The sequence below is a fragment of the Dermacentor andersoni genome, chromosome 6 (assembly GCF_023375885.2).
Source record: "Dermacentor andersoni chromosome 6, qqDerAnde1_hic_scaffold, whole genome shotgun sequence".
Classification (NCBI taxonomy): domain Eukaryota; kingdom Metazoa; phylum Arthropoda; class Arachnida; order Ixodida; family Ixodidae; genus Dermacentor; species Dermacentor andersoni.
The window spans coordinates 23,691,474-23,717,702 of record NC_092819.1 but is presented as its reverse complement, the minus strand read 5'-3'; the positions used below and the strand labels follow the sequence as shown (position 1 = coordinate 23,717,702).

General features: G+C 45.1%; 1 protein-coding gene across 2 annotated transcripts in view; it reads right to left on the bottom strand.

Annotated features, from left to right (window-relative positions):
* Window positions 1–26,229, bottom strand: part of LOC126521393 (protein DOP1A) — a 60,595-nt gene that overhangs the window by 3,355 nt on the left and 31,011 nt on the right. The window contains exons 20-32 of one of the 2 annotated variants that reach the window (XM_050170083.3): window positions 23,642–23,764; window positions 20,325–20,462; window positions 19,191–19,351; window positions 13,557–13,623; window positions 12,212–12,350; window positions 11,494–11,627; window positions 10,916–11,025; window positions 8,106–8,317; window positions 7,362–7,514; window positions 6,014–6,150; window positions 5,339–5,394; window positions 4,063–4,074; window positions 2,542–2,703 (exon numbers count right to left, since the gene is read on the bottom strand). In XM_050170083.3, coding sequence (XP_050026040.1) covers window positions 2,542–2,703; window positions 4,063–4,074; window positions 5,339–5,394; window positions 6,014–6,150; window positions 7,362–7,514; window positions 8,106–8,317; window positions 10,916–11,025; window positions 11,494–11,627; window positions 12,212–12,350; window positions 13,557–13,623; window positions 19,191–19,351; window positions 20,325–20,462; window positions 23,642–23,764 — 1,604 coding nt within the window. The remainder of the gene's footprint in view (window positions 1–2,541; window positions 2,704–4,062; window positions 4,075–5,338; window positions 5,395–6,013; window positions 6,151–7,361; window positions 7,515–8,105; window positions 8,318–10,915; window positions 11,026–11,493; window positions 11,628–12,211; window positions 12,351–13,556; window positions 13,624–19,190; window positions 19,352–20,324; window positions 20,463–23,641; window positions 23,765–26,229) is intronic. The other variant, XM_050170084.3, reaches the window with a different exon arrangement.

Sequence of the window (26,229 nt, the reverse complement as noted above, 5' to 3'; positions counted from 1 at the left end):
GGGAGATGTGGTTAAGGAAAATGTGACTTTAAGAAAGGCACGAAAGCTGGCATACTTTATTTTATTGAATAATTTCAGTGCTTTTACGACACAAGAAGGAGAGAACATTACAGCAGGAATTTCGGTAAGTGCTAGAAATATCCAATTCAATCTGGCCCAATTTTCTGCATTACTAAGCTGGTATGCATTGCAAGAAGGAGAGAACATTACAGCAGGAATTTCGGTAAGTGCTAGAAATATCCAATTCAATCTGGCCCAATTTTCTGCATTACTAAGCTGGTATGCATTGCAAGAATGCTACCCAAACATTGTTACTCTGCGACTGCCGCTGATGCATAAAATAAAACTACCACGTTCAGACTCAATTTTCACAATAATGCATACTTCATTTCCACAAGCGAAGAGTCCTACAAATAGATGGTGCTAAAATTTTACTTGAGAATTAACACTCGGTGTTAACTGAGCAAGGCATAAACCATCACAAAAAGCAAAGGTGTAACAGTTACCATAAATGGTTAATGACATTGCCATGCGAGAGTGTCATTCTTTATTAGTACTGTGAAAATCCTTAACCCTTTAACTACCAAAATCTTGCATCGAAAATTACAAAACATTTCCCAAATTTTCACTTACTTTTTCAAGGTATTGCGTGCAGCATGCTCATTCAAAAAATATATGTACACTTATTTGTTGCACTGAAAGAATTGAATAAGAAACCTTGCTTTGAGAAAGACAGTTTTCCTGACATTGCATAAGTCTTCAGTAAAATTCCCTCAACACAGAACGGCAAAGCAAATGTAAATTGCAACATAATATGCGATGGGATGAGCAGACGCACATGACTTGCTTAAGGCAAGGCAAAATTAAAGCAATGGAAACTATGGCGTGGACAAGCAGAACTCGTCCTTGGTGACAATGGTACAAACTTGCAGGACAAGTACAACTCAGGCCTGGTGGTTAAAAGTTAAATGTTCATTTACAAAGAAGCCTTTACTAGTTCATTTAATGACTATCAGTGCATGACACTGTTCATTGTACTTCCGCGTGTATGATTCAATCATATGACAGAATTTCAGTGATGCCATGCTGGGACATAAAAGCCTGTGAAGCCATAGAGTTTCCACAATAATACTAGAAGGAACTCTGGTGCTATGTGTGTCTATGTGAGCTGCAAGTGTGGCAGTTTAGCCAGCATATGAATAATAAGTGTAATATGCTGATTTGCATAGAATATTGCATTCCAAGTGCTAGAATTCACAATGTCTATGCATGTGTGCAGAAACAAATTGCCTTGATGTATTTGAAAAGATACGATTTCTTTGAAAATGAGAAATATAAATGAGAAAGTAATAAATAATGTCACAAGAATGACTGAAGCCAGGAGCACAAAGATAACACAAATCTGCATACTACCCATCATTCCCATGGTAGCTGAACGGATGGATGGATGTATGTTATGAGCGTCCCCTTTGGAACGGGGCAGTGGGTTGCGCCACCAAGCTCTTGCTATTATACTGCTAATGTCCTACTAATGTCCTACCAATATGAACTCCCACAACCAAATTTTCTGACCACCCATTTGCGAACTTTGCCTTTGTACGCCTCCGTTTTCTGTCGTTGCCCTACTTTTCTTCCAACAATCTTCCAATCTCCTCTTACTACCTCTATTGCGGACATGTTTACTTTTCCCCTGCTCTCGCTTTCCTGCACAGATACCTCAACACTCTCCCAGCACATTTACTTTTTTCCATATTCCTCAGTCGTTCTTCATAATAAATTTTACTGTGAGCGTCCCTCACTTCAAAACTAGTCCAGCCCTTATCACCTTGCACAGCTTCATTTGTAGTCTTCCCGTGAGCGCCTTAATTTATCAATATATTAAGGTATTTATATTATCTTACCCGAGGTGCAACATTACACCTTTCCACATACCCCAAAGCACCTCGTACCTATTGTATCCCCATAGCACTCTGCTTTATTACGGCTGCATTTCTCTTCCCCTTTACTGTTATTGTTTTTTCTTGTGTTTTCATACATCTATTGCCTTAATTTATCAATATATTAAGGTATTTATATTATCTTACCCGAGGTCTTTCCTGGCCCTGTATCTCCACTTTCTGTTCACTGTTTTCATTGAATACCATAACACCCGATTTTCTAACACTAAATTTCAAACCTAAATTCTTGCCTTCCTGTCCACAGATATTAGCCAGACGTTACAAATCACTTTGCTTGTTAGCTAGCAACACAATATTGTCCGCATAAAATAAACCTGGAAGCTGCTGCTCTACTACTGAACCCACCTGTTCGTATGAGAGATTAAACCAGATATTACTTCCATCTAGCGCCCTCTCCATCCTCACCATGTACATCATAAATAGCAGCGGGGATAAAGGGCACCCCTGCCTCAGTCCCTTGTTGATATCAACTTTCTCCTCCCTCCTCATCCCTTCCCATTCAACGCAAACGGTATTTTCTAGGTAAATATCTCTCAAAAGGCATGCAAGATAGTTGAGTGAGTAGCCACTACTACATGCTCACATCTGAAACTGGGGCAGCATGTCAGCAGGAAGGGCAACGGCCAGGTCGAGCAGCTTGCAGGCCGACAGATACAGCTGCAGCCACGCTGGGTGGTTGTGAGCATTGAGGCCATTGCTCACGGCCCAGCTGCTGTCTAGGCCTTGTAGCCTGCGCAAATGCGAGCTGTGTGCCAGCAAAAGACACATCGTTCATCACTACAATCAAGTTCTAGAATGGAAGGACAGCAAGTAGAGACAATGCACAAGGTGTACACAATGTTGGATGCAAGTTGAGCTTGTATCCATGAAATGCTGCTCGTTAAGTTTGTGCGTGGCTTAGCACACACCAAGAGCTTGCGACAGATATGCTCTGGACGGAACAACCAGTACCTGGTTGTTTCATTCAAGTCCATCTATACTGTTAGGTAGGCTGCTATCAGATACTTGCAGAAAAGTAAGACTAACAGTACATACTCTTAACTATAGTATATTACATGTTGAGAAATCTTGTCTAAAATCCCCACTTTAAATTGCTGAATGTGAAAATTGCTTTAAACCAAGGCTGCCATCTTCCCCAGAAAAAGTTGCAAGCCATACATGAAGGAGAAAAGCTTATGTACCTATGTTTGGTGCAATCTAAAGCAGTATGACACAAAACAAGACTTTTGCTTTAAGAGGAAGCTTTAGCTCAGAAGCTCCTACCCAAATACATGGGAACAAAAAAATAAATTCTCAGCAACAACTGCACTCATTTTGATGAGGTTTGCTGCATTTGAAAGAAAGTTAAGATCTAGCGACTGTCGGAAGTAAAATTTTATTTTGACTCAATTAAAAGAAGAACAATCTTGAAAGTTGCAAAATTTGATAAAACTCAACTACAACTCCGAGCAATGAAAAGCAATACTAACACGATTCTGTAAACTGCAACTAATATATGTAAAAACAAACAAAATTGCTTCTTTTTGTATGTAAGCTGCAAATTCATATATCAAGTTTGTCAGCTTGAGATGCTCTAACGGAGGTAGTTTGCTGAACAGCAATGCCCATTTTTCCTGCGGAGTTGTGAACAAATTTGTAAGCGTCATGCTTCAATTTATTTTATTGCCAATTTTCAGAAATCTTATAATTTCCAGGTCGTAAATCAAGATTCTGCTCTCTAGAGTAATTAAAATTTATCTTCCTCTTTCAAATGCAACAAATTTCATTCATTAAAGCATTTCTGCCTTTTACATGTATATAAATAGGAAAATCAGAACTAGATCCAAGCTAAACCTACCTCTTAAGATTTGGGCTGTTATTACCGGCTGACATGCTTTTGATAAACTAAGTACGCCCCGATTTTTATTATGTAGTTGTTGGATTGAGCAGAAAAGTATTATTCCTCAAAATGCATTTTATTACAATGACACAGAAAGGACTATATATAATATGACTTGCTCACAATTGTTAATATTATGGCAACCTAAGTATAAATTGCACTTTCAGCATACATGCGGGCACACGCACTACAAAGAAAAAGCAATGAGTGCACAGATTGCAGTACCTTGGATTCCGTCTGCTTCGTGTTGGGTCCGCCAGCAGAAAAATTGATTTAAAGGCATACAGGGCAAAGAACAAGACACGTGTGAACACTGGAGTCAGGGTATTAAGCATGGTTTGCAAAAAAATAAAAAATACCACAGCAAGCGTTAGGCAAGCATCTTGTACAGTGCAACCAGCAATGCATGATTAAGCTCTTTGCAAGTTGCAGGTTAGATGCTCATTAAGAAACAATGCATAACTATATTAAAATTGCAGCCAGCTTTCAAACAAAGACAACAAACAGCACAAAGCCAAGAAAAGTAATGCATATTTAAGTTTAGCAAAAGAAATGTAACCAAAGCTCCATACAACAACCATCAGTTTCTCAAATGAGAAGTTTGGAATTTTGAATCAATTTGTTGTTAAGCATTCAGACAAGAACTTAACAGCACAGAGTTTGTGCAGAGGTGAAATGTACAAGGCATCTCACGAGAAATAAATTATTTTTGCATACAAAGCACAAGCATGGGGCATACGAGTTATGTCCAAGTTAGAAAAGCTACAGCACTCAACAAGCACTTACAAATAGAGTTGTCATATGCAGCTGTCCACCATGCACAACAAGAGCATTTCCATACACAAGTCCTGTTTTCCAATAACAACCGATTTTATTGAGTGCACTCAGCTTCTATGCCTCAATTTTTATCGCTATACATTCAGCGTTGCATTCAGCAAAAATTGTTACAGCATGTAAGCAACAGTACCACAGCACAAAAAGCCAGGTCTGGTTAGTATGGTTAGCAAAATCCTGTTGCAACAAAATGCTACACTTGCACTTGCACCACCAAACCTGCGAACTTCGCACCTCAGCAACTGTGTGAGACCGCCTGTTAGCTTTAGCTAATGCAGAATCCTTAGCTCAATCATCTAGAGCCAGCATCCAAAGTTAAGGACCGTGGCACCTAAGAAAAAGCTCACTATGTTTTCGCTGCCTGGGCATGAAGTGTAGTATTTGTATTTACAGCATGTACTAGTCTATGCAAACAATGTAGTGCAAACAATGCACCAGCATGAAACAGCAGATATAAGTTTAAAGAAAGTAACTGTGCTTGTACTGGCACCAAAATAAGACACTTCCACGAGTGGAAATTTTTAACATGAGATCTGCACAGCAAATAGCAGTGAGCCAAGTTTTGACTTGCAGGAATCGCCGTTTTAAGACAGATTGTGTGTTTGCTTTAACATTGGTACAGTGTTTGGTATAAATCGCAAGCTGCGTGGAAGCGAGGCCCGCCCACCTGAATTCCTCTGTGTCCGTCGACAGCTCTTGCTCTATTTGGAGGAAAGCTTGCACCTGAAAGAATGCAATATGAAGGAAGAAAAAATACATGAAGGCTAAACAAAAACCAATTCAAACAAGTGGCAGGCTGCTCCTATGTGCTCATTGTCCAATGCGTAGATTAAAAATTAAAACTCTGGGAGAATCGATGCCGCTTTCAATGAAAACCTGCTCCTCACACAAAAGCTGCAGGACAGCTTGCTGCGGTATGCATTTTTTATGCAACTGACATTGCCTAATTACAGCCTGCAAGTGTGAAACTTGCTGATAAAGCTTGGACAAGCATTTGAAGTATTCCCTTGAATGGTGGTGCAAAGATCACGTGACACAAAAATTCATGCATAAAAGTACTGATGTGTGTACGAGTCACGCTTTTATATCTTGCAGTTCTTGCGCTATTCCCTGTAAAAAGGATAAGAGCACGCCTATTGCAATATTAGGTACAGTGCTACAAACACAACACTTTTTGGCCAACCCGTGCCATGCTTCACCATTAAATCTTTCCAAGGTGGGCTTTTAAGCTTCAAAGAAAGGAAGAAAAAGAACCAGAATAAAAGAGAGAGATACCCTGTTTAAGGATTAAATACAGTAACCCTAACTCAAGCTTAGGTGGATGCTCTGGGATGGCACCCACCAGTTCTGTGATGATGCCCGGCCAGAGAGAGGTGATGTGCTGTGGTGACATTCGCAGCAACAGCACTCGGAAGCAAAGGAACACTTGCGCATGTATGCTTGGCACATGGCTGAGCTTGAGGCTTTCCGAGAGCCGTTCTGAAAACATCACATCAGAGTCAGCAACAGGGTATCATGTTGATCAAGAGGCACTTCGAACTGCAAACTTCAGCGAAGTGGGCATCAGTTAAATAAAACCAAAGTCCCCGCAAAGTGACCAAAGAAAAATTTCAAATTTAACATGGTGAATACTAAATAATTTGAACCAGGAGAAATCGGTAATGGGTAGCTGCAGAGCTCTATTGGTTATTTATTTTTATTTTTATTTATTTATTTATTTATTTTTTATTTATTTATTTATTATTTATTTATTATGTGTACCTACACAGCTCATAACACATTATCATAGTAGGGGCATTCATTTACAAACTAATATTGGCATATTGTTAGAAACAGAAACAGAAATAAACGTCAAATAAACACAGATCCCGACAGACTTATATACTAAGACAACATAGGGGATATGAAAGATGACGTAATGAAATGCTTCAGCTTAATTTTGACCTCTCAGGCTCTAACAAAGTGCTGACGCCTTTTACAAGACATGTCCAGTAAATAAAACTTATCCTTTTTAACAAATTTTGAGCTCTTAAACTATATGTCAAATGAATCAAGATAATTTCATAGAGAGCAAATAGTAAAAATAACAAATTTTGACTTATAACACTTTTATGAAAGGGGTCCGTTCATGTAAAGACTGACACTGACAGACTGAAATTTGTGGGTGTAAAGTTTAGCTTGCGCAGGGACCACTTCTATGCAATACATCCCGAGATGTCACGCTAGCTTTTGCAGCTTGTGCATAAAAGATGCATAAAATATAGAATAATCCCTTACTAGCATGATTCTATTGAAACGATTCAACCGAGAATTTAAAGCAAACTTCAGTGTATACTGTAGTGTACTAAACATTGTTACAGCTCCCTTTTCACTTTGACAACCTGAAGTACACCTGCACTCATATCAGAGCATTAGGAATGAATCTACAGACATAAAACAAAGACACACACACAGACCTTTGTCTTCATCACAGTCTTCTCGTGTTATCTTAAGTTTGCTTTTTGCCATTCCCAGTTCTGTCATGCTGGAAGCCATGCATTAAAAATAAACTATAACAAAATCCTGGTGTTATGTGCCAAAACCATAATCCCGATTATGAGGCACACCGCAGTAGCCAACTCAAACTGGCCCAAAATCTAAAGCCATGAATCCACAGCTGACATCCAAGACTCGTGAGCAATGATTTGTACCCTGGATGTCAGGCATGTAGCGCTGATATTGGTCCGACTCGCTGCAAAAGACCACAAAGGCCAGCCGCTTGAGCAGCTGCGCCCGAGACTCATATTCCTGCTCCTTGCTGCTGAAGATGTTCAATGAGCCACTCTGCGCCACTGCGAAACGGGCTGCAAAGAAAATGCAAAGGAGGAAAGCTAAGCACCGTGAACCAACATGAAGCACAATACAGACGTAAAAAAAGCTAAATTTCAGCGTTTCTACCAAACATCAGCACTGAATGCAACTGAAAAATTACAGGGGCTGTTTTTCGACAACATAACACCATGCTTAGCAACATTTTTATTGCTCCCCATCAAAACAAGAGCAGACTCATTTTTGTCTCCACCATTCCTAAGAAGAAACATTTATTCAAATAAGTGCATGCCTTAGCTCTAGTACAGTGCACAACCCATTTATACGAGTGCAATACCTAGTTATACACCAACAACATTTTGCAGGATGCCATAGTATCTTCATGTACTTAAACAGACACATGAAAAGAAAAAGAAGCAATAATGATGCACCTACAATGATCTGGTCCTTTGTCTTACATTCTCTTTCCTGCTTCTTCCCATGCATTACAACAATTACACCGGTAATGCAAGTGACCTCAAACTGTGTGGCGATTTTGAACCTTTTTGAACCTTTTTTTAATTGTTAGCTTTAGAATCAGAATTGAACCCTACAATACACGGCCTGCACTTCAGACATGCACGCACCCATGAAGTCCCTGAAGGTGGTCTTGTCATTTGTCATGAGGTGGTCCACCGTGGCACGCCAGTGGGCGAGGCAGGGCAGGTCCATCTGGAAGAAGGCTGGCTCAAGCAGCAGCTCCAATGCATCACGGCGCCATGCCTTGCGGGTGTGTTGGTAGCCTGACAGGCTTGACACCAGCTGTGAGCAGGCGCGAAAGCTGGGCGCATTGTGCACCCTGCGCCAGCCGCCAAAAAGAAAAGGGAATGCGTTAGTTAATGCCATACAACACTTTCAGGCTCCAATTAATTCTGCCTGCTGAAAGCTTTGCTATACAGTTAAACCTTGTCATAATGACGTTGCTTCCGACGTGAAAATATATACCTTTGCGATGTATGACATTCGTTATGAGCATATAACATTTCTATATCCTCTTCAGGTGCAGCATGCACATCAGTGCACAACAAGATGGTGCATCAAAAGCAAATGTGCCATATTTTTCTGGGTATAACCTGCCACCGCATATGACATGCACCCCCAATTACAACAGATGCAATAAAATCTTTGCAAATACAGTTCCCATTTGCGGACACATGACTAGCTCGTCCACGTCATGCATTCAATTAGTGGCTCTGTCCCTCCCCCTCTTCAGCGTGGCGGCTCATGAAGCTGGATTCACACAAAGGACGTCACCACGCATGAATCAGCCACGTGATATTTGACGTAAATCGCATCATTTCACAGCTAGCATTCACATGACTGAAGATAGCACAGACGGAGCAGCCCTTGCATGGGTGCCGGTGATGAAGCAAACGCAACTGAACCAAAAATTTCAACAGTGATTTGATGCTTCGCGTGTCGAGAGGCGCTTCACGCGGACTGAGGGCTGAGAGCACTACGATAACGGGTGATGTATTCGTATGAGTGTGCGCTATTAACAAACTACAAAACGCAATATGGTGACCCAAAAGAGGAAGAGAATGGCCGATCATGAAGGACGGGAGAAGGGAAGAACGTAGGGGCAGGGAAAGGTTGGGGTTCCCTCTGAGATAGCAAAACTTTGAATGGCAGAGAACCTTGCCTTAAAGTGTGGCTTCATGGCGGTGTGCACCAAAAATATGGTGCTGATGAAAATGATTATACATGTAATTAAAATGTATCGCATACATCTTGAAATATTTCTGATTTTACATGCGCTGCAAGTTTGATCATTACTTATAAGTTGAAGGTGTTAGCATGCCATCACGTAGTGAGTTCAAGAGTCAGGATTTCTTCTTAAGTACGCTGCTAGACACAAAATAGTTGTTCTCATATCCAACGTTTCTAGAGAGTTCCCACACGGAGTCCCCTTTTAAGCTTGACAAAACTCATTGAAGAATTGAAAATACTAAGTCATTCTACAGCTCTACACTTTTCATGATTGTGAAAATGCAGGACATGTACTGAAATTAAATTTTGAATGGGCAGAAAATACTGGTGCCTGAATAAGATATGATTGCCAGTGCTTCTAACCTTTTGTTTTTCATTTTACTCTGTAGTTTGTGTATACTGTATTTACTCGAATCTAACGCGCACTTTTTTTTTGGTAAAACGGTCCAAAAACTGTGCGCGTTAGAATCGAGTACGACCCTAAATCTGTGTAACCATATTGCCATGGGCATTTCAATATGGCTGCCTCAAAGACGCTTCGAGCCTAGCTGCCGTAGCTTCCTCCATGTGCTGTAGTATGTGTGCTTAGATTAGTGCACCGTCTGTCTTCCTGGTCTTCGCGTTTGCTCTATCAGCATGAAAGTACCGACTGCCAAGACTGAATTCATCACGATGACGCAATTAAAAGGAAAGTGATCACGTGTGCAGAGACGGGCGGAAATATGGCCGCATCATGGGCGTTCGGAAACTTGCATGCGGGATTTGCGCAGGCAGGAGAAGCTGTCTACTCCGGCGGCTGTTATGTATGGCGCAGCCTCACAGCCCACATCTTAAAAGCGATTCGCAATGGAGGCAGTCTACGCATCTAAGAGCACTGCGCTGTGTTCTCGTCGCTTAGTGCGTGTTGAAGAGAGAGGCCGCACGAAGGTCAATTCACTTGCTCCTGCTACTGCACATCCAAACTCCAGCATTTTGATAAAAGAGTTCCCACGGTCATCGCGCGAGACATGTTCACGTTTGCTTCTGCGCGCGTGACACCTTAATTTAGTTACTAAATGAATGTTTAAATGTTTACACGGCCGATAAAACTACTATCCTTACTTTTCATATAGCTGTCTACTAATTTGCTATCGTAATCGATGCAAAACTGCGACTTTTTATCACAACTTCAGTGCATTGGGAGTAAATCTTTGTTTTCCCAAATGAAAGTTGTATTCCTGTAGGAAAGAATGAGTTGTGCTGTACTGTAAAGGACATTTCCTTTTTCTTTTTTAGGTTGCGGCAAACAAGTGCACATTACAACCGAGGGCATTCTTCCTTTTTGGTCGCAGAAAGCGGGTGTGCATTACAATCTAGTAAATACGGTAAATGTTTTCTTACTTGTGTATGACCTCAATTCATCTGCACTCCTTGCTGTATCTCACCCCACACAGTAATGCCTGAATATAGTACTATGGATATGTAATAAATTCATTAGATGCTAATATTTGCATGAAGGTTATAAGATTTACCTTGTTATAGTAATGTTTGTAATGAGATTTGACTGCACCATACCTTCTGCATCTTAATAACAGCAACATGACAGACTGGAGATTTTTTTTCCCCTCAAGGTACTTTGTGTCCACAAATGCAGACTCAAGACTGAATTCCAAAATCTATTGTAGCTGGTTTCTACCAGAAGCCTCACCTGTGGTTTCGGAGGTATGGTGTGACGTAGAACATAATTCCACTCAAGAGTGGAACAACCTTTTCCTTCTCTTCACTCACGTAGACAACATCAAGCACTGGAGCTAAAAACTGAGAGACAGAGACAAAATACTGTTTTAAAATTTGTTCCAACCACACACTTTGTTCATGTAGCTTAAGTAATTACTAGGCTAGAGTAGCATGAAAATGGGTGCAGCCATACATGAATTTTGCAATAGTATGTGCATGCAATTTGCTGGTAACTCGCGTGCTTGCCATGACAAAATCTGGGCATGCACAGCCACTGTTAGCAACAGCTGCGAGAACCTCACTACCAAGACACCTTCATTTAAAATGAAATGAACCAAAATTTAAAAAATTTGCCAAGCCTTCTGCCACAAACTATGGGATACTGTATAAATGCAGTAAGTAGCATTTGCCCCATGACATCTGCTTTCAATGTTTTGCTGACGTAACACAATTAAAAAAGAAAAAAGGAAATACTTTCCTTTGATCAAGTGATAATTTTTGCAGAGTTCTTATTTAAGGCTGCAAGATATTAATACGGTGCCAACTAACCTCTGCTAGAACAGAAAGTGCTTGCACGCTGTACTGGGCATAGGACGTCGGATTATACACTGGCTGCCCAGCTGCTTGTTCGGTTGTGTCCGCAGCAGTTACGAGAGTGCCTTCAGTTGCAGTAACTAAGTCTCCTGCAAAGAGGGATAAAAATATATTAAAAGAAGGGACACACCACTGAGGATAAAGAAAGCAGTAAAAAAGCAGAAGAAAGCAGAAGAAAGCAGAAAGAAGTATAGTAATAGCGCTGATTAGTGTTGTAATCTAGCGTTCTACATACTTTGTCAAGGTGAATGAACAGCACTAAGAGATAACAGCTAAAGAATAGGGGATAAAGCACTGTTGCCTTCTGTGTCCTAAGGCTATTGCACTGTCTTCGTGCTGCCTCATCACCATGAGAAACTTTCAGCTAGCTCACAGGTTCAGCCTACTACAGATGCTTTGTCAAATCTGAACTAAACTACAGGCAATCACATGCTGCACAAACCAATCTAAATGGTTCATTGAGAAAATTCAGAGTGAATTTGAGGTCTACTGCATCGTATGCTTTTGTTTATACTCCAGCAATATAAAGAAAAAAGAGCAGAAGAAAGAAAGGTTGTGCACAAATCTACTAGTACTCCTATGTGCAGATGTAAATTTGTCAAATTCCCTGTAGAGCAGCACATGAGAACACACACACACATGGCCAATGACAGATCCAATACACAGCACAAACCTTCAGGGTCAGCATCGCTGCCCAGGATGTCAGGCTGCGGTCCTGGACGAACAGCAAGATTTCTGCGAAGCCATGTCGTCTGCTCCAGGCTCGCACTTGCCACCGTGCTGCACGCCTCTATCACTTTTTGCGTTATGTCCTGCAGATGACGGCAGCAATTTGTGACCACACAGTACATTCTCCATTTCACCTTTAGAAAGGCGATCTAAGCAGTGCATCACTTTCATGAAATTTATGAAATTCAAATTTACTTAAACTACATGACTGCTTAAAGAGCCCCTCACCAGACCCCATGCTTATACCCCATTTTGTTTATACGCTGGAAGTTGGTACATGTGCTCTAGGGAGCACCCTGCAAAAGTTTTTCAGATCGGCTCATTAATAGCCAAGATAGAAATATTTGAGCGCCGCGAACCTGCGATTTCGGCAAGCAAGCTCCACTGCCAGTCTAGCCTTTGCAAGTGCAATTCCTTCCCTGCGATCTCCTATACCGGACCTCGAGGTTCACGTGACACGTCACGGGCCCCGCCTTCATTTTTTTTTTTCTCCTTGCTTTTATGTGGCGCGGTGCACTTCTGCTGAAGGCATCGTGTGCAAGCTGGTTTGATTGTCTGGTTTTGCGCAGCGCACAATTTTGCACACTGTGCATTAGGACACCAGACTAGCGCTATAAGTCAGTGCTAGATGAATACCGAGGCAGACACAAGTGGATCACAGAGCATGATCTTGCGCTGGAACACAGTAAAAAACAACAGTTTCGTTGTCTGCGCCCGCGACTGCATGACGGTGGGGACAAGCAGACGAAACGGAAGTATATATCTCTCGCTGCGGTGCAAACTAAAACAAAAACATGCAGACATTCGTTTGTGTATTTTATTATTTCTCTAAGGTTTCATTCGTCAATTCAAGCAACAGATCACACAAATAATGGATATCGCCTTGAATAATTCTCGAAGTCACGTGTCTCGATGATTGACGTCACACTGCGAACACGAGTACGTAGGCGCAGGAACACGTGTACATTACCGTCCAGCTTGGAGCGCGGTCGCTTTGAGGGAGAGGGAAAACGGTGTTCAAATTGAAATTTCAGACCTTTCTGCGGCGTGTAGCGATGTAATACTTTGCAAACACGATTGTTAATGTGCATTGTATGCTCTGCGCTTGTCAGCTCAATATGGCCAGGCCTGGTGAGGGTCCCTTTAATGTACAGATTCAAACAGTGCCTTTGCGATATGACTGCAAATGCTTTAGTACTGGTTCAATTAAGCCAGGGCTGATATGCCTTGTGCTCATTTTGTATAAAGTTTTGGGCAGCAGAGGAAGTCGAAAGCAGTACAAGGCTCACCTGCAAGTCTTTCTGATCCTTTTTGTCCTCAAGCAAGGGTGCCCTTTGAACAAACTCGTGGAGCAGCCTGAAAACAGGATTAAGAACACTTGTGCAATCAGCATATCTCTTAAGCACTCAATGGTGTGGTCTTTGCAGATTCTGTATATTACTAGGCATTTTGAGGAATTAGAAGGTGGTTACTCTCACCGACTAAACGTGGCAGACAGTGCAGACGACCGGACCAGAGACAAGAGATACGAGTAGGACATATGCTCTGCAAACAGCGCACGACAGTGTACGTCTCCTGCCTGTGTCTTCTGTATCTGGCTCCATCGCCTGCACTATTTGTCACATCGAAGTAGCCCCTTTTTTATCTATCATGCCACCCGAGACTACCAGCATGAGCAGTTCAGGCCTTCCAAGTGCAAGACAGGCACAATATTGCTACGGCACAATATGCGCGATCACGAAAGGCCAGCAGTGTGAAGACGACGACGACGACGATAAGAAGCTAGCGCGGGCTGTTGCCTCTTGGCCAAGCGCAGCGTATTTTCCTTGTAAATATACTTGTACATAGCTTTTCCTCTGCGTCTTCCTACGTAACATATCTGGTGGAGGTGGACGTTCCCTGTACCTCGTCACGGAGCTTCGCAGTGGACGGTACGTCGAGCCTTCCTTCATGGCTCCCGGCGACGACAACCCGACTCCGCCGGCTCCGACACCTGCTGCCACTTCGACGACCTACATCACTCTCCCCGCTCCCCGTGATCCTGGCGTATTCTCGGGCCAAGATGGGGAAGACGTCGATGACTGGATCAGCCTGTATGAACACGTCAGCCGCAATAACCGGTGGGACCCTACTATTATGCTCGCCAACGTAGTCTTTTACCTCGGTGGCACACCTCGAGTTTGGTATCGCACGCACGAAGATGAGCTCACCAGTTGGGATTCACTTAAGACACAGCTTCGAGACTTGTTCGGCAACCCCTACGGTCAACAACTTGCCGCGCAGAAGGCGCTTTCCGGCCGTGTGCAGACGTCAACAGAGCCCTATGTCGCGTACATTCAGGACGTCTTGGCTCTGTGCCGCAAAGTTGACACCCACATGACTGAGTCAGACAAGGTTTCCCACATCCTCAAAGGCATTGCCGATGACGCCTTCAACTTGCTCGTTTGCAACAACGTAGCGACGGTGGATGCTGTTATAAGAGAGTGCCGCCGCCTGGAACTCGCCAAAAGCCGACGTATTGACCAGCAGTTTGCCCGTCTGCCCAACACCCCAGCGACATCTTCCTGTGCCGACGCTCCTCGTCCCAACAACACTGCCGATGTTACCAGGATCGTCCGGCGTGAGATCGAGGCCGCCTATCCGGCTGCTTTCGACTCCAGTCCCACCAACACATCTGCAGTCACGGTCTCACTGATCCAGGCAGTTGTCCGCCAGGAGTTTGAAAACATGGGTCTTCACACCCTCTGCTCGGCCCATCGCCCTAATACCCGCCCGGCTTCTTCGATTTCGCCCCGTCCCGCATCTTCTTACCCACCACGTTTCCGCAACCCATCTGAATGGCGCACTGCTGACGACAAGCCTATTTGTTTCCACTGCCATCGAATCGGGCACATTTCTCGGCACTGTCGTAGTCGCTGGAGTTCCCCGAGCCGGTCTACTTATACTGCCTACTCTCGCCCCTCAGGTGGCCCTTCTCGTCCCTATGCCGCACGCTCCGATAATGCCGCCACTGATTCTCCTGCAACGAACCGCCCCTATTCTCGTTCGCCTTCGCCCCAACGACGACAATCTCGCTCTCCCCAGCCCCGTCGCTCCTATTCGCCGACTCCCTTCGGACGCCGCTCCCAGCCGGAAAACTAGACGATGCAGCGCCTCGAGGTGACGCTGCATTGCTCCCTACGCCGCCAAATCCTCTACTGACTTTGCCCACTCATCTGAACCTTCTTGACGTGCAAGTCGACGGTGTTTCTGTGTCTGCTCTCATAGACACTGGGGCGCATTTGTCCGTAATGAGCGCTGACCTTCGTAACCGGCTCAAGAAAATTATCACGCCCGCCACGACGCCTGTTGTCCGTGTCGCCGATGGCGGAACAGCCCCCGTAATTGGTATGTGTACCGCCCGCGTCTCCTTCGCCGATCGCTCAACAATCGTGCTATTCACAGTCATCGCCCACTGTCCCCACGACATCATCCTCGGCTTAGACTTCCTTTCCGCACATTCTGCTCTCATCGATTGTTCCGCCAGTACTCTCCGCCTTGACCTGCCTGTTCTGGATCCTGCTGAACCACACCCCAGTCGCCTCAGTTCCGCCGACTTCGTTCGCTTGCCACCTTCGGCACTGACCTACGTTGACCTAGTGTCATCCCCACCAGTCCCCGACGGTCACTACATCGTGGCTCCTATGCAAGACGTCCTCCTTACACACGGGATCACAGTACCCCATACAGTTTTATCTATTACGGCGAATTGCGTCTGCCTGCCAGTGGTCAACTTTGGCTTGACGACACAAGTGCTGCCACGTGGGATGTCTTTGGCCCAGCTTTGTTCATTCGAGGATCACTCAGTAGCATCCATTGCAGTAGACGACACTTCATCCGATACCCCTCTACCATCGCAGTCGGAAAATTGTACCATCGCTGACTTACGGAAAATGATTGCCCCCGACTTGCCCTCCGAGCACGCTCGTGAACTCTACCGCGTTCTGTTTTCCTACCACGATATTTTTGACTTTAACGATCGTCCTTTAGCCCAAACTACAGCTGTCAAACATCGCATTAATACCGGCAATGCCCCTCCTATTCAGCGCCGCCCGTATCGAGTGTCACCAGCTGAGCGTCAAGTTATTCACGCAGAAGTTCGCAAAATGCTTGCCAAGAACATTATTGAACCATCATATAGTCCATGGGCGTCACCTGTAGTACTGGTCAAAAAGAAGGATGGCTCATGGCGCTTTTGCGTGGATTATCGGCACCTTAACAGGGTTACCAAAAAGGACGTCTATCCCCTACCTCGGATTGATGACGCCCTTGACTGCCTCCACGGTGCTCGCTATTTCTCTTCTATTGACCTTCGCTCCGGCTACTGGCAGATTGCCGTGGACGATCTCGACCGCGAGAAGACTGCTTTTGTCACACCCGACGGTCTTTATCAATTCAAAGTGATGCCGTTCGATCTGTGTAACGCCCCTGCCACTTTTGAACGCATGATGGACTCCCTTCTTCACGGTTTCAAATGGTCCACGTGCCTGTGCTACTTGGACGACGTTATCGTATTCTCCCCAACGTTCGCTACGCACCTCGAGCGCCTCTCAGCAGTCCTGGACGTTTTTCGGCGAGCCGGTCTGCAACTCAACGCATCGAAGTGCCAATTTGGCCGTCGCCAGATTACCGTCCTTGGACATCTCGTTGACGCGAACGGAGTGCAACCGGACCCAGGCAAGATCCATGCTGTTACGCACTTCCCTGTTCCGAAGTGTGTCAAGGATGTGCGCAGCTTCATCGGCCTTTGTTCGTACTTCCGCCGTTTCGTGAGAAATTTCGCCGCCATAGCACGACCACTAACCGACCTTTTGAAAAAAGACGCTCCTTTCCAGTGGGGCGATAACGAGGCCTCTGCATTCTCTCATCTAATCGACATTCTCACAACGCCTCCCGTTTTGGCCCATTTCGATCCTTCTGCGCCTACCGAAGTCCGTACTGATGCCAGCGGTCACGGAATTGGAGCAGTACTGGCACAACGCCAGCGTGGCCACGACCGTGTTATCGCTTACGCCAGCAGGCTCCTCTCACCCGCGGAGCGCAACTATTCCATCACTGAGCGTGAGTGTCTGGCCCTAGTTTGGGCGGTTGCGAAATTCCGCCCATACTTATATGGCCGATCCTTTTCCGTTGTCACAGACCATCACGCGCTTTGCTGGTTATGCTCACTGAAAGATCCTACAGGAAGACTTGGTCGCTGGGCCTTACGCCTCCAAGAATATTCGTATACTGTAACCTATAAATCTGGCCGACTACACAAGGACGCTGACTGCCTGTCTCGCTACCCGGTCGACGAGCCTGACGACGCCGACAGTAGTAGCGCCAACGGCATTTTCTCTGTCTCTGCCTTCGGTAACATCGCCGATGAGCAGTACCGAGACCTATCGCTGCGAGCACTTATCGAGCGTCTGCGCTCCACACCTACCGACGCATCCGTTCGCCGATATGTCCTCCAGGGTGGCATTCTGTATCGAAGGAACTTCCTCCCTGACGGCTCTGACCTTCTTCTTGTCGTACCAAAACAGCTACGACAGACTGTGCTCTTTGAGATGCATGACGCACCCACTTCAGGACATCTTGGGGTAACCCGCACGTACGACCGCGTCCGCCGCCGCTTCTATTGGCCTGGTCTCGCTCGCTCCGTTCGACGCTATGTTGCTGCCTGTGATCCCTGCCAGCGTCGGAAGACACCTCAGGTGCTACCTGCCGGTCATCTCCAGCCGATCACCGTCCCTGTGGAACCGTTCTTTCGTGTTGGATTAGACCTGCTCGGTCCCTTTCCCACGTCATCTTCTGGGAACAAATGGGTAGCCGTCGCGACTGATTACGCCACCCGATACGCTATCACTCGGGCTCTCCCTACCAGCTGCGCCACTGACGTCGCGGACTTTCTCTTGCGTGACATTATCTTGCTTCATGGCGCCCCGCGACAGCTGCTTACTGACCGTGGTCGAAACTTCCTCTCGAAAGTTATCGCTGACATTGTGCGTTCCTGCTCCATTCAACACAAACTGACTACTTCATACCATCCTCAAACCAATGGCCTGACAGAGCGGTTAAACCGTACTCTTACCGATATGCTGGCCAAGTACGTTTCCAAGGACCACCACGACTGGGACATTGCCCTTCCTTACGTAACATTTGCGTACAATTCTTCCCGGCACGACACCGCCGGATTTTCTCCCTTTTATCTACTGTACGGTCGCGAACCTACCTTGCCCCTAGACACGGCACTTCCTCCTGCTGCGGTCTCAACAAGCGAGTATGCGCGCGACGCCATCGCCCTCGCCGACCATGCACGCCAGCTTGCCCGTGCTCGACTGACGGCCTCACAGACCACTCAGCAGATTCAGTACAACGCCCGCCATCGTGACGTACAGTTTTCACCTGGTGCGCTCGTGCTCTTGTGGTCGCCCTCTCGTCACGTCGGACTTTCAGAGAAGCTCCTTTCGCGATACACAGGGCCCTACCGCGTGCTGCGCCAGGTGACGCCTGTGACTTACGAAATTGCTCCTGTGGCCTCAACCTCGTCCTCTCCTGTGGCATCTAGTGATGTCGTACACGTCAGTAGGCTCAAGGCCTACTACACTGCTTCCGAGTCCGATCTTTAGTCGCTCCGGGACGGCGCTTTTGCAGCCGGGGGTAGTGCTACGGCACAATATGCGCGATCACGAAAGGCCAGCAGTGTGAAGACGACGACGACGATAAGAAGCTAGCGCGGGCTGTTGCCTCTTGGCCAAGCGCAGCGTATTTTCCTTGTAAATATACTTGTACATAGCTTTTCCTCTGCGTCTTCCTACGTAACAATATGCTGCCAAGAAAGGCTGTTCCATTATACGGACCGTAGTCGCACCAGATCAGGAAGGCATAGACCCCTTTCTCACCCAAGCAGGTGGAACTGAACCAAGGGCATGGCTGTGAGCTGCAGGCCGTCTTTCCAGAGACCCAGCAGGGAGCTCCAAGACTCTTGCAGCTGGGTGCCTGGAGTGTGCTGCACGTAGGCCAGGAAGAACTGCAGCATGCTCACCTCCAGGGGAACCCGTTTCTGAAAAAATTGTGGCAGACGGCCATATTGGCAACTATGTTTTTTGCTTCAACGAGATCAGTTTCGTGCTGTTTATTCTACCTCTGTAAACATGAGCAATTAGGAACACGCCACGTATAGCAGTAGCACAACAGCGCAGCTAACAGCAGCACTTTACATCTAAGACAGTGTGACAGCTGACTTAACTTGTCATTTAATGTGATGACCTTAAATACTGCTAAAGAGTCCAGTGATACAGCATGCGAATGTACCAAATTAACAAAATGCCAAGGTCAAGTGCAATGAGCCTTACGTAATGAAAAGCAGCACAAGATGGTGTCACAGCACATCTGATGCTGTTTCCCCTCAGACTCTGTGATGAGAGAACGCCTCTCAATCACAAAGTCCTGAGACCTCGTCACATGTAGGACAAAGCCCCACATACTTTGTGCGCAAGGATGATCTCATCACTGGGGAACCAGAACCAGCTTGAATGGCACCATAAGACGACCTCCACTCAATGGCAAAACAGTGCTGCTCAAAGTTCGGCTGCAAGATGACAAAGATGGCTACATTCAATGGTTACCGTGTCTGATATCAGGTCTACCTTGCAATTCTGCAGCTCTTTGCAGCATTTCTTGATCGCATGTAGCTCAACTCAATTGTTATAAAACTAAACTGGCCAATTCACCAATGTGCTGACACCTTTCGGCTCGTCGTTCAAATTGGTCTGCAATTTCTGCTTCCTTCATTTCCACTTAATCCATCCCAACTCCTTGAAATGCTTGCCAAAAACAATGTGGCACATTTTTATTCCGTAACAAAATTGTGAATTAGGCAGTTAGTATTAATGGATGACCAGTGCTAAAAAGCCAGGACATGAGAAGGAGAAGAAATGAACAGTCCATGCAGATGACACGTGAGCGGAGGAAAGGTTTTAAGCACATAAATTTTGTGGAAGGGTTTACTAAACGTGATGCAAAACAATACATACCTTACGGTCGTGGTTCGTGGGAGGTGGCTGACGGATGACTTGCCGTACGACCTGGACCACACTGTCCATGGGGAGCACCTTGATGGCTGACACGAGTTCCACCAGCAGGAGCTGGTCAGGACTCCACTGGGGGATCACCTGCCACATAAGCACAGATTATTAGGCATTGTATAGGAACTTTTCGTAATCCCTGGATTCGCCAAAAGCCCAGAACTACATAACTGATAAGCTGATGACTGGGCATAAAGCAAGTAGATAAGGAAAGCAGCACAGCTGACTATTGTTACAGCTGACTTATTAATCTAATATTTGGTGTGACTGCTTTCCTGTTTAATTTTAACATGGCTGAGCAGCTGCCCTCCCAGATATTTATCTAAGAGTTTGCCATTTTTCTGTGGTAACACAGTTTTATTTCCAGCCAATCCACTTAAAGCTAAGAAAGTGCCAAGATAATGTGCAAGGAGCGTAAAATTATATGGTGTGTCACAGCTCAGCAGACACTGCATCCCCTCAGACTCCACGATGAGAGAATGCCTCTCATTCACCAAGTCCTGAGATCTCGTCACATGTGGGACAAAGTCCTGCATACTTTGTGCGCAAGGATGGTCTCATCACTGGCTCGGAACCGGTACTATAAGGAAGTGGCTGAACTATTAATGTACAGTACCAGCACATTCAGCACGAGTTGTACTAATATATGTAAGCTGCCGCCAACATGCTCCAGAAAAATGTGGAGAAGATTTTGCCATTCTAGCCATGCACATCAGCCCCCATGCTTTCTGTTAGCTTTCTTTGCATGCGTTGCACGTAAACCACGAAGAATACATCATCCTGCCGAGGAGCAGCAGTGTGCCATGACAAAAGATGCAATGCTAAGCACCAGAAGTCAGGCTTCTTGGTGGGCGAATGGATTATCTAGCCAAAACCATAATGATTATAAAGCACGCCATAGTGGGGGTGAGAACTTTTGGTAATTTTTGACACCCTGGGGTTCTACAGCGTGCACCTAAATCTAAGCACATGAGCGTTTTGCTACTTCGTCCTCATCGAAATGTGACTACTGTGGCCGAGATTGTGTCCTTGAGCTCAGGAGGGCAAGGCCATAGCCACTAAGATATTGTGGTGGGAAATGTATTATCGCTTGTGATATAGGAAAACTGTATCCAAAGAAAGCAGACGAGAGAAAGCACAGGGACCAATGCGCACTGCTCCAACAGCAAATTGTCGCCACATTTTTCTCAAGCGTGTCATGTTGCTTATCAAGCTTCGAACAGGTTCAACGGAATGGAAATTTGTGAAAACGTCCAACAAATATCTAGCTTGACTGAGGTTTGTTTATACCACCTCTCAAGAGTTCCATATGTCCATGAAGGCAATAAACGCATTTTCTGCTTCTGGGACAATGGGCAGCTTAGGATTTGCTGACTGGCCCTGCGAATCCAGAGGTGCAGAACCCAGAGGTGCAGTTCAGGGTCCAGCCCAGAACAGCACTTCTGGGCTTTGCATTTCTGGATTCAGAGCGCTGCTAAGTACTGCCATGTTGGCATTCAAAGCTAATCGAAAGAGACTCTCTGAGCCAATCAGAGCTGACAAAATGGTGAACATGGCAGAATTTGACAAGTCCAGAATAGCACCCCAGGTGCTCCCAGCAATTTAAATTATGCACTGTTTGTGCTACCTTTGTAAACATAGCAATTACGGATGCGCAACATCTAACAGCAGCTAACGGTAGCACACTGCATCTAATAATGTGACAAATTGCAAAAGGAACCCATGTTAGCTATACAACTTGTTTTAAAGGATCCAAATCAACTTCCCATGCCTTCTGCAGAGCACACGAACAGAACTCAACAAGCCACAACTACAAAACGACACATGAGATCAGTCGTATAGTTGAAGAAAAGATTAAGAATTTAATTTTTTAGTGAGTTCTGTCAGGTCTACAGAATGTGAACTCTATGCGAAAACACATTACAGGAACATCAAATATGAAAACAACTATTTCATGTCTAGCAGGCTTGAAAAGCACCTATCCAGCCACTTGAAAATCAATTCCTGCTGCAAAACTGAAAAACCACAAAAGATGTCAACCTGCTACATACAACGGCATACTGATGCCTAGAAAAAACACCCAACCACCTACCTTCTCACTCATTTTACTAAAACATCCCGTGCTTGTTATTCAAACTTGCAGCACTATCCCAATTAGAAGTGTTTCAATATGTATGCAACACAATCTAGATATTTTAACTTTCATCAATGCTTTTGCTGTTGATGCAATAACTTGGTGTACATAAATGTGTACACAGCGCCTGAAAGGGTTAATGACTGCCAAAATATACGACTCAACTGCTTCCCTTCCAAATATTTTGTAGTACTGCTGCACAGTAGAGCTCTTCAGTATGCACACTTTGTCAGCTGACCTCTGCCACAGATCTTCCCAAGTTTTCCTATTAAATTTCTATTGTCCCAGCAAATTGCCTATAACACAGGCGTTGCATCGCACAGTTAATTGCAATTGAGCCTGATGGAGATCGAATTTCACAATGGTGACTAGTTTCATTTGCACAAGCAGAAGTCAGCTGATTGCAGTAGGGAAATTCGATTTTGATTAAAAGTCCCTGTGCACCATTCACATTAGACTAAATACCCAAATCCTGTAGCATGGGCCTGTAGCATGTGTGGTACAGCCAACACTGCTTCCCCTCAGACTCTGCGATGAGAGAACGCCCCTCGATCGCAAAGTCCTGAGACCTCGTCACATGTGGGACAAAGCCCCATATACTTTGTGCGCAAGGATGATCTCATCACTGGGGAGCCAGCATCAGTTGTACATAAGACTGGCTTGCAAGAAAACCAAGCAAATTAAGTGAAATGTCAAACCCCATCGAAACCTACAACGTTTCAAATACCTGCCTTGAACAAATCTGTCTGCCGATTCCTTCTCAGTATTGCTGAGTGGAACAGGCTATCTGAAGTGCCAGTGCGGCCGCAAAAAAAGAGTTGATGTTGAAGTACTTCAACCTCCCTTGTCTTACTCCTTCACGATGTGCAAAGTAATTTCTGATAAAGGATAAATATGACTGGTTGTCCAATGACGTTGTGGTGCATCTTAATATGTCAAACTAACTGGAGTAGCAGGTCAAGAACTTCTGGCACGTATCACGCTTGCAGGGCGATGTCCTTTAGCATAAAAAACGTGTTGATAGTGGGCGAGCAAAGCTCTTTGTAGAGGGTAATGCTTTGCATGATAGTTGCTGAAAGCAATTAAGTACAAAAGGCCTAAAGCATAAGGAAAGCCGCAACAAATAAAATACCTTGCGCTGAACACATGTGTTCTTTCGCCGCTCGTACCAGACAACGGCAACAGCTGCCATAAAGTTGGAGCCATAGGTCATTGAGATGGGGCTCAGGAAGCTCAAGATGTGCTGCTTCACGACCTGCCAGTAACAAAGAACAACTTCAGAAATGCACAATGCATTCATGAAATGCTTACAAATGCTTACAATGAGGTTACAGCAATGCCCACTGGAGTGAACTCAATCATGGAAGTATGGCACATATCTTTTGTTTAATATATAGAGACCACAAGAATACACAACAGATTATAGAGCAAATGAAGGCAAGCTGATGTGCTATTTCAGAGCAAGTGGACGAGCAGCTCATGTAATGCATAGAGCAGTTAAGCGGTGGTCTACCATAGTAACAGAATTAGTGCCTAAAGGGAAATTCTATCGTTAGCAGTCACTCAAATATATTTTAGTACAACCATGCTACCCAATTTTTCATAACAAGTAGCATGCCTGTGAATTTCACAACAGATGAAAATAAGGTGAAGTTTCCTTAACAAAATAACAAAATGAAAATTTAAGCACGCTCGCGAGTGGCCACACTGTGCTTGATACTCTTTTAATGACTGCAGCAACTGTGAACTGTCTAGGTCCATGTCTAGACTAGCCACTTCGCCAGTGCACCGTGCAACACAAGCTGAGAACATGCGACACAGCTCTGTTAGGGCCAGATTAACATGCAAGACAAATTCTTTAGAACTTGTATAATGAAAGCATGGAATCGCAAGAAAAAAATGTCACACACACACATGCAACCTAGCATGCATGTGCACGTGTACGCATGAGTGCAAGCATGTAAATCAATCTGGGTGACACTAGTAATGTTATTTCAAAAGATGTTGAATGAAACATGGCAACCATATGCTATGGCAGGATCTTCTACTTGAAAAATGCACTTACCATATTTATTCGAATCTAGGCCGATAAGTTTCTTCAAATAATCATATACCAAACTCTAGGGTTGCCTTATGTTGAATTCCAATGGTAGATCCAGACCAAGTTTTTCTGCTCTGTATGGAGCAATCCTATTCCAATTGCGGAGTCCTCACCCATGCTTTTAGGACAAAGGAACGACACCACAGTAGTATCACAAGGGCATTTATTGCACCTTTCATAGACTAATGCCAGCTATCCAAGTTGCTGTGCACAAAACATGCCGATGGGCGTGCGACAAATAACGGAAGTCGACTCACGCGAATGGATAACGAGCGAATATGTTTGCCCCATGCTGGACACCAACGCCTGGTCGTGGTGCGTTCGAACAATTGTGTTCATCCATTCTGGGGTAGGCCTCGCGAGACCGTCTCGCAGAAGCATGGATCGACGCACGCACAGAATGTTCGCACCGCTTTCCAACCCCAAGCCAACCCAAGTAACCCCGCCGTTAGTTGGCGTTAACAGAGCAACACTCGCGCCATCTCTCGTACTACCCTGCAAGTATACTGACCGCCGCAGTAAAGCCACGCGGCGAAGCCGGATTAGAGGAGACGGGAGCTATGCGAGATAACATATCAGGGGATGCATTAAAGTTTCGCATTCCCACACAATAGCAGAATGAGAGCATAGGCTGTGTGTTCCAATAGCAGATTGGGACCAGCCACAGATTTCGGATCACTCTATGGAGCAAAAATATTTGCTCTGCCGAAATCAGCAATTTGACCGGCAGTCCACATAACGTGTGTTCTTTACCCGCTTCTGCTTCCTGTCACAGTCGCCTGTTTCTGGTTACTGGCAGCTATGGACAAGATGAAAAATATGGTTGCGCCGTGCATTTTTGTTCCTGCTCCTGGATAGTGACAGTCCAGTGATGATTCTTTCGACATGGAAGAAAAAGGCACGAAATGCGGGGATGATCCAGATGACTGTGATAGTGAGGAGGCCTACCAGATCCACCTCTAGCCTAGCGCCCTCTCACTTGATTTCTCTGTACTAAGTGCCCCCGCAGGAGCGCACACATTCCATTCACAGATTTGAAGAGAGCTATCTCAGTCTGAACGATGCACTCCGTTCGTGATTCGGCCGAGCGCTCGCAATCTGCCATTGGAATTCAACATTTGATTCGAGGATCTTAAAAAAACATGCCAGTTTGTAATTTAAAATGATAAATATGATGCATAGATAGCACCATCTAGAAAAGTCAGTACTGCAGCTACTATTAGCCGCGCCAGTAGTCAACTGAAGTACACGAGCGACAGGGTTGCCAGTTTTGGAGATTTCTCGCCAAGTAGGCTAGTTTTAGAGGCTCCGAAAATTGTGCTTGGCAACTTGGCTACTTGGCTACTTTCTGGCTACTTTTGGTGGTGGAAATTGATGTAGGTAGTGTCCGAAACACACTCCTCCCGACGGCCCCCTCGAAGCAACAGCCCCAAAGGCCAGATCATGACGGCCATACTTTTGTGTCTACAGGAAGCAAATTCAGGAGTTGAAAATACATGACAGATGCCATATGGTTAGTAGGCCTCTTCAACTTGTCATCCTGGACTGTCCAGGACTGCCCGAAATGCTTCATATGCAGCGTTCATTGGCTGAAATCGGCGCTTAGGCAGTCCTGGACT